The sequence below is a fragment of the Pyxicephalus adspersus genome, chromosome 12, assembly GCF_032062135.1.
Source record: "Pyxicephalus adspersus chromosome 12, UCB_Pads_2.0, whole genome shotgun sequence".
In the NCBI taxonomy this organism is placed as follows: domain Eukaryota; kingdom Metazoa; phylum Chordata; class Amphibia; order Anura; family Pyxicephalidae; genus Pyxicephalus; species Pyxicephalus adspersus.
The window spans coordinates 48,687,217-48,699,239 of NC_092869.1; the positions used below are offsets into that span (position 1 = coordinate 48,687,217).

Consider the following 12,023-nt stretch of genomic DNA (forward strand, 5'->3'; position numbering starts at 1 on the left):
TCCACTTCCCAGATCCCATTCCCATTCCCATTTCCTGTCAGGGGTTCTCTCCGGATTCCTCTTACGCTGTTTAGGTTGCATAGAAGGAAATTGTTGATTGAATTGTTCACAATCAATAAATCTTTTGCTTTGTAAAGCTTCCTGCGCCTCTCCCGGGGGACTGAGCCGGGTCATCTTTACATTCCATGATCAGGTTAGCAGAATTTCCCAGAACTTTCTGCCGATGTCTCGGAATTTGTTTTCTTTCCATTGGGATTGTGAGCCCTTAGAAATGTCTTCTGTACGGGAGCAGCTCCAACGCTTTTCTAGAAACTTTGTGGATGGAATAACAAGTTTCAAACTATCCCCTGCAAAGCAGAAAATTAATACAGCGTACCTCAGTATAAGTCCGCTTTGGTATAAGTCCTGATTGGACACATAACATTTTGCTTGGTATACAACCTTTGTGCTAGAACTTGTATGGGTCAAAATTAGTCATAACACCGCGCGCTACCCTTATTTATCTTTCTCGAGACAAAGCCACGAATGCCCACGGGTGTCAGTATGTCAGTTACTACCATTCAGTGAACAATAATAATAATATTAATAATAATAATAACCCGCGCTATAACTCTCTGTGATATATCCTAGTACGCACTCCACTATTCTCTGCAAAGTAAAGTGAGGTTACAATTTCATTTATTTCATCTAATTGCTTTTGTATTTGTGTATTTTAGTTTTGAGCAGTGTTTAAATTATTTCATACAGCCCCATCAATGCATAGTATGCCAATAACAATAGGATTTCATGGGAACGGATTCATCATTTTCCTTTTATTTCCCTTGGGAAAAATTTGTTTGGTCCAAGGATCTGGAACAGAATAAGGATTTATACCAAGGTACCACTGAACCTACATTTCCCGTTTCATTAATGTGATATCACTTCTTGGAGAATCCTCAGACTCCCCCTCTGCACCCAATGGTTTCTCCCAATCTGTAAAGACATAGCAGTGACACAATGGCCATTGGACTGAACCACTGAGTGCAGCGGGGACCAGTTGTCCAACACCACCAATTACTTAGCAAATTTTCTAGATTGCACAGTTTGGCTAGGACCCCCCTATTCTTCCTTTGGGATGAGGGTCTCCCCCAGGGTATTGCACAGAGGAGGTTGCAGTGAGGCTTGTGGCTTTTCTTTTTGGATATCTATGTCACAAAAGGACCAAATGTCCATTCTCCATCTGTTTCCCCTCCTCCAGCCGCTCCGTCATTTGTGTAACATGATAACAATATGACAATTGTACAGAACAAGAAACATGAAACTGAAGTCAGACAGCGGGAAGCCCCTCGCCCTGATCTATATATATATATATAATAAAATATATAATATATAATAGAAGAAACCGGTGAGAAGACATTTACCATCACTATAACTTCTGCTTTCCTGCTCTTTTCATTTTAATTAAATTATTGCGATTCATTTATGCAACTTGTTATCTGAATATCAGTGCTACTGCATGCTGCAGGTGTCAATTCTTTACAAAAGCAAGCAGATCATTTGATTTTACACCAGGGGTGGACACAGGGAGCAAGGGCCCCGACCCTACAAAAGGCCCCATGTCAGTCCTGCACAGGGGCCCAATGTCAGTTCCACCGATGTGCACGCTGCATCAAACAGAAATCAATCAGGAAGATTCGGATATTTGTACCATTGATCGGAGTGTTTCCAACATTTAGGGTTCTTGTGATTCCAAACCTGATATTGATCCTCTTTAGTTCATAAAATTCAGCAATAAAGAGTCAGATTATGGCGGATTCCATGTAAGACTGAACATCAGCCTGTGTATGGCCAGCCTTGGGGGGTCACGGCTTGCAAATCCCCAGCAATACGATGAGCCAATCGCTCACAAATGGAACGTACAACCCAACAAAGACTTTTATTACCTCCCAATATTAAAGTCAGATGTAAGCAGCCAGGTGTGCGCATTGCTCCCAAGGGTGTGAAATCGCTTCCTGGATGTGGAACGTTGGAATGAAAAACAAAACGGAAAGCTACAATACAACTGAACAATTTCTGGATTGTACAACTTAGATCAACATATCGGGTACAATGTATGAAATGCCAAAACTTATTTCAGTGTTTTATTGGTTAAGGGTTAAAACAGATCAAACTTTGCTGTCTGTGCCACAGCTGGAAAGATTCACCCTCTCTATTTGTCCTGGTGCCAACAAAAAGTGATAAGAAATTCACAAGTTAGAGAAATAGGATCCCCCATAGAAGATCTTCCATTGATGACACTTGTTACCTTTATTAGGCATCTTTCATTGGGGTCACTTGTTACCATTATTGGGGATCTTCCATTGGGGTCACTTGTTAACCCTATTGGGGATCTTCCATTGATGACACTTGTTACCCTTATTGGGGATCTTCCATTGGGGACACTTGTTACCCTTATTGGGGATCTTCCATTGGGGACACTTGTTACCACATTGGGTGCATGGAAAACACAGGGGTCATGAGCATCAAAGCTAAAGTTGTGGTTCCACTGTTCGATCCTGGCATGGAGGGAGCGGCTGTAGCGCCGGAAACTTACGGAGAATAAATAGTCCTCTTGAGCAGAGTCCCTCAATAAGAATGTCCCCTCTGGCTTTCCTTCCAGGAGTGCCTCTGCTGCGTATCTATCCATTACCCCCCAGTAACACGGGTTATTATTGATCTGAAACAAGTCTGGGACAAGGCAATGGATGTAATCTATCTGTGTGTGATATTTAGGAGGAGTGGCAGGGTGGAAAATCTCGTCTTCCAATTCACATTTGGCTTTGTTCCTTTTTCTTGAGCTGGTACACAATGTGAGGACCTCATCATCAGAGTCAATATCACTGTCCTCCTTGCTGGCCCTCCCCACCTTGGTGAAGGACTCCACGGAGCCACAGCTCACCTCACAAGAAAAGGCAGGTCCGTCGGATAGGAGGTCCTCTCCACAATCGGAGATCTGGTCAGCCATGTCCAAAGGTTCTACTGTCGGAGCATCTCTGACTACCCACTGCTTGTGCATCTGGTTGACGGGAGCCGTATGTCGTTTGATGAAATGCCAACGATAAGCGAGGTCCGACTTCGGAGGGAAAGGACATTTGTCCAGCATTAACTCACTGATGTGAATTTTCCTTTTGGAAGACAAAACGGAGGAGTGGCGGCTGTTGCATGCTTTTATAGGGAAGCATTGGCCAACAGCATCTTGCAGTTTTTGCTTTAAAGACCGTCCCAACATCTTATGTCCACAGGAACGGTCCAAGTCAAGTTCAAAGGATGAACAGCTGTGCTTCCTCTCTTGGCTTTTTGATGGAATTTCCATTTTCTCAGCTGCAGTTTCAGATTCTCCTTCAGATCCATTTTTGTTCAACCAAGAGAGCTTCTTGCCGCTCCAAAGGTAGCCATCTTTTCTGTCTGCACTTCGGCTGCGGCTGCTTTTAGGTCTCACATCAAGATCACCGACTTTATCCCCAAGGTTTTCAGCCATTGTTGAGGAAAAAGAAAAAGGATGACCTATTTTGATGGGGTGTGTGGACAGCACAGCTCGTCTTGGGAACTACCTGTACATCAAATAATATAAAAATATGATTAGATTATTGTACACAGACAGCAGCAAAATATTATGTGTTCGCTGTACCACCTATGATTATTACAGAAGTCATAAATAAGTTTGATTTTGGACTGTACTATAGATTGCACCTATACTATGACTGTATTCATCTTCAATCCACAGTTTACCCTTCAATACCCTTTAAGTTTCAATAGATCATTCAGGAACCTTACAACAAGTACAAAGAATAATATAACCCAATAGAGGAGGCAATGCAGCGTGGGCCATGGTTCCCCAAGCCATTGTACACGCCTAGCATCCAGAATACTTTTGCTGCATGGAAGACTCCAGTCTTTGATTACAAGGAATAGGTTGGGGGTCCTGGATCTGAAGTGGATTTACTCTTGCAGTGTGATATAGATATATATATAGTTAGGTGCACTATGACAATGGGTTAGGTCGCTTCTATGCACCATGAATCCCTATGGAGTTGCATTGGACATCCAAATGATGTAGAAGAGATGAGGGCGCCATACCAATGGTTGAGCATCCAAATTATTCATAATATATCCACCATTGTTAAAACATTTTGGATGTTCTGGTTTTAGAATTGATTCAAAAATCTATTCTTGAATCTTTTCACCTCCAGCATCACTCTAGTGAACAAGCTTTGTGTGATGAGATAAAAATATTTGGAGTCTTTACTATTGGTGCGGAGCTCCTACTCTTCTATACATGCAGATGTGATATATATCCATGTGGTGTCACAATTACAGATAGGGCTATATGTATCTATGTTTAGATATCTGCATGTATCTTTGTTTAATGGCCACCTAACATAAGGCTAGGTACACACATGCAATAATTATCATTTGAACAATCCACAATTATTCCCGATTATTTTGAACGATCGTATTCTGCACAATTCTGTAACAATACGATCGTTCAAATATAATCCACCAATAATGTACACACTGAACGATGCAGGAAGTGATATGTACAGGAGAAAGTGTATCACAGAACAATCCACCATCACTGAACGACTATACACACACAATAGATTACGAAAGATTGTCGCCCAATCAGATCCGCCAGAACGGTCGTTCGTTTCCAGCGAGATTCCTGTAGAATCTCGCCGGCATCATTGACCAGTTGTTGTTCACTTTTTTTGGTAACAATTGTCAAACGATCTTTCGTGGATTACTTGTTTCCAGCGACAATATTGCACGTGTGTACGCAGCCTAAAGCTAGGTACACACTTCCAATAATTATTGTTAGAAAACGAATGATTACGACCGATCAACGATTATGCACAATTATATTTGAACGATCGTATTGCGCACAATCCTGTACATGCTGTAACAATACGATTGTTCAAATATAATCCACCAATAATGTACACAAGCTATAGATACATGAACGATGCAGGGAGTGACATGTAAAGGAGAAAGTGTACAATCACTGAATGACCGCACACACGATAGATAGTGAACGATCATCGGCCAATTAGATCCGCCGTGACGGTCGTTCATTTCCAACAACAATCCTCGTTCGTTGGTCATCTTTTATGTGAACGATTTTCGGCCGATCGGTCGTTCGTTTCCAATGATAATAATTAGAAGTGTGTACAAAGCTTAAGGGTGTAACATCTGGCCTCAAAATATATGACGTGTGATAACTTTTTTATTATTTTCCTTCTTCTGATCATTTCTAAACATTTGTGGATAAATTCAGTAAGGGAAGGAAGGACTCGATAGTACAGGAAACGTAAAGTGGGATGAAACCAATTCTCCTTGCTAAGCGTTCTGCACTATTAGAAATAGTTTTATAACAAAAAGCAGATTTCTGATTGTTCAGAGACGCCTGGGGCATCATCATGTTTTCATAAGACTTTGTTTGCGGAGTTATAAAAGATGGAAGACTCTACGTTATTTCCAGGTCACTCATAAATCAGAAAACATAGCTTACAACGGATAGGAGACCTGTATTTGGGCTTTTTAACCCCTGAGCTTCCTCTTGAGATATACAACGAGTGTTGGTTGACACCTGAGCCATATTCTGCTATTCAGGAAGCTTCTCATCTAAAACTTTGACAGCAAAGAAATATTTCCTCTGAATCAGTCTTCTTTACCCCTGATGAAGCATTTTTGTGAAACGTGTGGGGTCAAAAAGACGTAAAAGTGGATGACAAACACATATTAAATATTTCATCAATTAATGTACAGGATATCACTTTGTTGATGTCTAATTAGACGCTTCTTGTTAGTTTGACTTATACAATAACATTTTTATTATACTTTTGCTATTTATCTTTGGTCTAAACTGCTCAGTTTTAACTTCCCTACTTACACTCCTTTCTATCTTAAAAATTGAGCTTTCTTTACCTTCTAATACAAGGAGAAATATATATTATGAATATGTTAGTGTTACTGGAAGAGTTAAAGGGAGGATTATGAGAAGAGAGCTTGTGTTATTGGCATCAGACGGAGATACATCTAAGATCATCAGAATGCATTGACAGGTGAATTTAACCTGCAGCTGATCTCCTGCATTTGACCTGCTTCACGAGAGTGCAATTAAATGACTTGTGTGGGAATTCAAGGTGAATAAAATCCAGCTAAAATAGTTTTATGGAAAGACCATAGGCAGGATTAGAGAAAGAATTATTGTTAGGTTATATGGAAGCTTAGAATAAAAGTCAGTGTTAGGGTTACATGGAGGATTAGTGTTGGGGTACAGGGAGTGGGAAAGGAGCCCCGGGGTAGAAGATTCTTCTCTGCGGCACAACATAGAACTATTCACACTGAAAGCAAACTTCTTCCAGTTCTGAAGGCATACAGGCCGAGTCACCGACTTGCATTGCTTAGCAATGGTTTTATACAATATGGATCCCTGGGCAAAAATCGAAGCAAAGAAGTATTGCAGAAGAAATGACTAACTGGAGATTGTGGTGGTATAACAGTCATGTTTGCGGTTAGCATAGCAAGCCCATAGCACACTTTGCATGCTCAGATAATTTATAACCATCACATATGATACACTGGTGTATAATGGCAACCAATGTTAGAGCTTGATTGGCTGCAATGGGCAATGTTGGCTGCTTTTTGTCCGGTCAGCTTCACTGCATCCCAGACAGCACAAAATTAAACGTCACAGAAGTTGTGCAGATATCCCCCGATATGCCATAAACATTGCAAGGACCGATCAATACCCTTATAGACCGGCATTTGCAAATGACCGTAAAATGCAGAATGTTCCATCCCAAAAAGTGATATTGTTGGGGTTCTCCTGCATTAGGAATAGCTGCAACCTCTGGCCTACTACAGAGGACATGTCTTGGCAAGATCCCAAGCTGGGGTCTGCAATGATCAGAGATTGCCCCAACCTGGTCTAACCTTGCTGTCCTTGTATTTGACTGATATTGTTTGGTTGGGGTTAAATTTAAGGACCCCGTGACATTATGGTAGCTGAGATTGCAAGGTGTCAGTAAATCCTCCTGTGTGTTCTCTATGAGCTCCTGAACCCTTGCAAGGGTTAATAATGCAAATCTTGAGTTTACTCCAAGTTTGGGGGTCAACCGCCCCATCCAACCCCTCAATCTGTTCTAGGTGCCCCCTATTAGAATCCCAAAGCGTGGACATTCCCACCCCCACAAACATGCAGATAAACAATTGTTTTTTAGTTTTAGAGACCGTGGGGAACACTATCCTTCTAACCATAAAGAAAGTATGGAAATTACCCCCGGATTTTTGGATTTCATGCTGAAGTTTTGCTCAGATTGACATCGATTTTATCCTAAGCAGTCAATGAGTGCTACAGGGTGAATCTACAGATCAATGTGAGGTAGACATCCAGTAAAACAAGCAGGTTGGACCAGCTCTGCATGCAGCAAGAGAATATTAGCCAACGACATGACAAAATCCAGCAATAGGAATTGCCCAGGAAATTCCCAGCGGGATGGAATACAATCCGGATGTCATTGACTCTGCTTACATTGTCAGATTGGATTACAATCCGCAGACCGGCTGTATTAATTATTTAGAAAAGATACCACTGACGGTTCCCAACCTTTTGAAATGAGTTTTTAGGGACACTTTGCAGTCATTTCATTGAATTACAAGGGACCACAGACCCCAAATCTCATGGAAAAAGAAATACAAAATATTATTGTTGTTTATTATTGGATGCAAAACCTCTTTTCTTTTCCTCTTGTTCTTTCTTATGACTGCACTGTTGGTAATAAAGCTTGAAAATGCAAATAAAAATAGATTAACCCATAAAAAAATAAATACAAAGAAATGAACCCTGGGCTTTTTACAGTTAAAGAACTCTTGGCACATTGGCTCTCGCTGGTATCAAAAAACATCACAAAAAAGTTAAAAAAAAAAAAAGAACATTCTTGTGCCAGACTATTGCTGAACTTGTAGATTTCCCCACATAGAAAGTTATCTACAATAAATATTAAATCACATTTTCTGCCTTTTATATCTCCGTATAGTACAGCAAAAAGTTTAAAGCACAGAAGTGACTTGTCGGAGGTCTTATAGCCGTCACTGTCTTTATATTATTATTATTATTATTTCCCTTTTCTTTGTTTTATCTGCATTGCTTTTTGTTACATTGTTTCTGTTTAAACTTTAAAAAAAAAGAAATATTGAAAACCCCCAAAACAAATGTAATGTCCATAAGAGGGCCCATCATAGGTAATACAATGTAGCTGAGGGTTTTCTAGCTCCATCCCATAGAATAAAGGAAATGACATGCCAGCACAAGGACAGAAGTGCAGGAACACACCTAACATGGGGTTAGCAAGACAAAACATGAGATTTAGTAACAATCTGGAGAGAAGGAGAAGATCTGATGTCTTACCTGGAAGCTTGGCCCATCCAGGAGACCCCAAAGGGCTAAAAATTGGCCAAAAAGACAAAGAAAGAGCCAAATGTAGCAGCAGCCATCAGAGGCAGCAGCAGTGCAGTGAGAGGAGACATTTCCTGTGAATATAACTACATTACCCAGAACCAGACAGCCCTCTGCTCCCAGCATGCACCGCTGCTGCAACTTTAACCTCTTATTGTCCAAGAAAATCTTTTATTATTTCTTCTCCAGGGTTATCGCATGCATCGCAATCTGCAATTTTACATAAATCCACTGTTTTTACATAATAAGCCGACCACTTTATTATTATAATTATTAATAAACAGGATTTATTTAGCGCCAACATATTACGCAGCACTGTACAAAATAATAATATCCAAATATTGTATAAATGATTATATAAAATGAATATATCTCTTTTATTTTCTAACAAATTCAATCATTTAGAGGTTGGATAAAAAGTTTGTGCTCACACTGTGTGTTTTGCATTTATTGCATGCAGTTGAGTTGATGTTGTGTTTAACGTGTTGCATTACTTTTTACACACGAGAAGTCAAAACACTTTTTTTTTGTTGTTGTTGTTTTTATTTGTGCTGCCATGCAATGTTGTATATTTCAGCTTCTATTGTCACCACACACATCAGTCTGGACCTATTGTCTTGTGATTGGCCCTGCCTTGCGTAACGAATGTCGCATTAACGGGCCGCGGTGTGATAGAGGGCATATTGTGCTGTCTGCTCTTATTTGGGACCTTTTTTATGGAATACAGGTTCTGGCTGCGGTTTCTATGCTGCCATGAGTTTGGTGTGCAGAGGCCCTTGGTGGCTTCTTGAATTTATGGAGGCCGGTGTGGAAATCCCTTGGTTTCCTGGAAATCCTCTCAGCACCAATGCAGGGTGTATGCCCATGCAGCGCTCTATACACAAGATGGTTCTGTTCCAGTGGATTTGGACCCCAGTTTGTGATCCTGAAGGTTTATGTATGAAATCCCCATGTATAGTGGGCGTGTCTATGAATCCCCTACCTGAGTGAGCAAGAGGGGTTCCCATTTCACTAAGGTGGTGAGTGTGTTACCGGTACCTGTCCATTCTGACGGGAGTGTTCCTTTAAGTCGTGGGCAGACGGGTCTGCAGCTGAGAAGGGCCATGGGATTTTTTTTTTTTACCGTTCAGCTTTTTCAGTTCACGGACTGTACGTTTTTTGTTCTGGCTCAGCATGAAGCGGGGAAACAGAACAAGCCATTGTGTGCGGCAGACACAGAAAAGCGTCACATCCTGCCCCCGGAACCCGTGTCTGCCCAGTGTGTACCCAAACAAAGACAACACACAGCGCAAAATTAGAGGTTTAACAAAAAAAATGATATATAAAGAAGCGTTTCATTTATTTTATTTGCTGAAAGCAGAACAATAATGCAAAAGAAAAAAAAAATTGGCCCAAATAAATATTGGAAGTTCTGGTGAAGGATATAAAGTGTAATGAAGTAAAAATGTTCTAGATTTTAGATACGCCAATCACTAAACTTTTACATCTCTGAGTTCCCAGCACCCCCAGCTGAAGATTCTATATTACGTGAAATCCCTAGGACACTTTTATTCTTTTTTCAGAAATTATGGTTTTTAAAAATATTCTCTGGTAATCCTGGCATAGGGGCCCTTGTTTGGGCATTTCCTGTTTTAGGGTGACACCGCTGTTTCCCAACCATCATCTCTGCTACCACTTACCTCACCCCACCTACCTAAGGCTTATGCCAGACTTCTGCAGCGTCGTACCCAGGGCTCAGTCATACTCCCAGCCAATTCTTTTCGGTTGAGATCAGTTTTGCGCAGGTGTTTGCTCGTGGTTGCATTCTGGCGTGGTTACTAGAAGTAACAAGCTTTTCCTCCTCTGAAAGCAAAACTGCAAAAGTAAAAGCAACAACATTAAATTGTGGTAATCTGCAGTGCGGTTTGCTGCTTCTGGGCACAGCAGTTTGCTATTTGCCCTTTTCGCATGGCTTGCAACCATAACTGTGAAAGGAGCCTTCTGATATCTCATGTGATGTCCTGCAACATGCAAGAAGACACCGGAGCAGAACAAAAGCCGCATACACACGTGCAATAATTGTGGTTGGAAAGGATCTTTTTGGATGGATCCATTCCAACTACAAAGGACTGCACGATGCATGAATGTTGTACATACAGCACCGCTCTGCTCTATGGAGGGGGGAGGGGGAGAATGACAGAGCGGCACCCTGCTGCGCGCTCTCCCCCTTCCCTTGCAATAAAATTGTTCGTCGTCCATCGTCCGTGGATGCGCCAGGACGGTCGTTCAGACGATGGGCGCTGTACACACGCCAGATTCTCGTCCAATATCAGCCCTGAGCTGATTATGGGGTGAGAACCATTGGCCGTGTGTACGTAGCTTTAGTTTTTAGATTTTGTCCTGGGGAAGGTAATATTGTTGTAATCTGCTACTGTGGTACTTTGCATGGTTGGGAGGAGCAGCTAGCAGAGGAGCACCCAAGGTGGGGGGGAGGGTAAAAAGCCATGGGGTCCCAGCAGCTATGTCTGTACCGGCATCCCTATGGCTGTGGCTGAACCTGGAGGGGCATCAAATCCCAATTTTGCAGTACAATCCCCCCTTTCCTAATCTCCATACTATAGAGGTTGTGGTTCTGTAGTCCTCAGAACAACGGACCTGACTGCAGTCAACACGGAGCACAGGAAGTTATCAGTTTGCAAGATTTTTTTTTCTCCCACAACTGGTAATGATTGCGGTTTTGGAGCAGATATAAGCGAACGCTGTTATATTTACAAATCCAATAGGACCTCATACGGGAAAAGGAGTTCTCATGACACCCATATAGGAGATCTATAAATACCCATGTCTGACCCAAATCAGCATCAGTCACAAATTACATAATATGAAATCAGAAGCTGAGAATGCTGATGGCGGGCTATGTGAACATAATGAAACATCACCGGTGCCGGCTGATAACACTCAGTGACATCATTCACCCTCTGGGGATTTACGGCTGGATGATTCACCAAATATTTCTTGATTGACCTGATAAACCGGGTTTTGGGGGGTTCTCAGAGCACCGATGACAAACAAGCCAGCCCTTTCCAGATGTATCTGGTCATGGTGGAGTTTGTGTTCCGGCAAGGAAATGATTGTGGTTGTGAGTGACAACAAAACCGAGGCCGGGTCACTGGGCTGGTAAAGTGTTTGGTGGTGGCCGGAGAGTAAAATCATCAGATGGGCACTTCTATTTCTCTGAGTTCCAAGTTCTGTACACTTTCTTTCCTCCCACCATCCCTGAGCCATGTTCCCGGGTCTGTATACCTGCTGGGCCTATTATGAGGGGTCCCCACCATCCCTGAGCTGAGTTCCCAGGTCTGTATACCTGCTTTGCCCATTATGAGGGGTCTCCACCATCCCTGAGCCGAGTTCCCGGGTCTGTATACCTGCTGTGCCCATTATAAGGGGTCTCCACCATCCCTGAGCCGAGTTACCGGGTCTGTATACCTGCTGGGCCCATTATGAGGGGTCCCCACCATCCCTGAGCTGAGTTCCCGGGTCTGTATACCTGCTGGGCCCATTATGAGGG

General features: G+C 42.1%; 1 protein-coding gene across 1 annotated transcript; it reads right to left on the bottom strand.

The window, feature by feature from the left end:
- Window positions 1-2,188: 2,188 nt before the first annotated feature.
- Window positions 2,189-8,578, bottom strand: SOCS4 (suppressor of cytokine signaling 4). The gene is made up of 2 exons (XM_072427679.1): window positions 8,429-8,578; window positions 2,189-3,569 (listed from the first exon to the last, which is right to left on the bottom strand). Exon 2 carries the CDS (start codon window positions 3,494-3,496, stop codon window positions 2,189-2,191), a length of 1,308 nt encoding a protein of 435 aa, XP_072283780.1. The 5' UTR covers window positions 3,497-3,569; window positions 8,429-8,578.
- Between the last annotated feature and the right edge of the window lie 3,445 nt (window positions 8,579-12,023).

Coding starts and splice junctions, on each gene's coding strand:
- SOCS4 (XM_072427679.1), bottom strand. CDS start 3,496: ATGGCTGAAAACCTTGGGGATAAAGTCGGTGATCTTGATGTGAGACCT.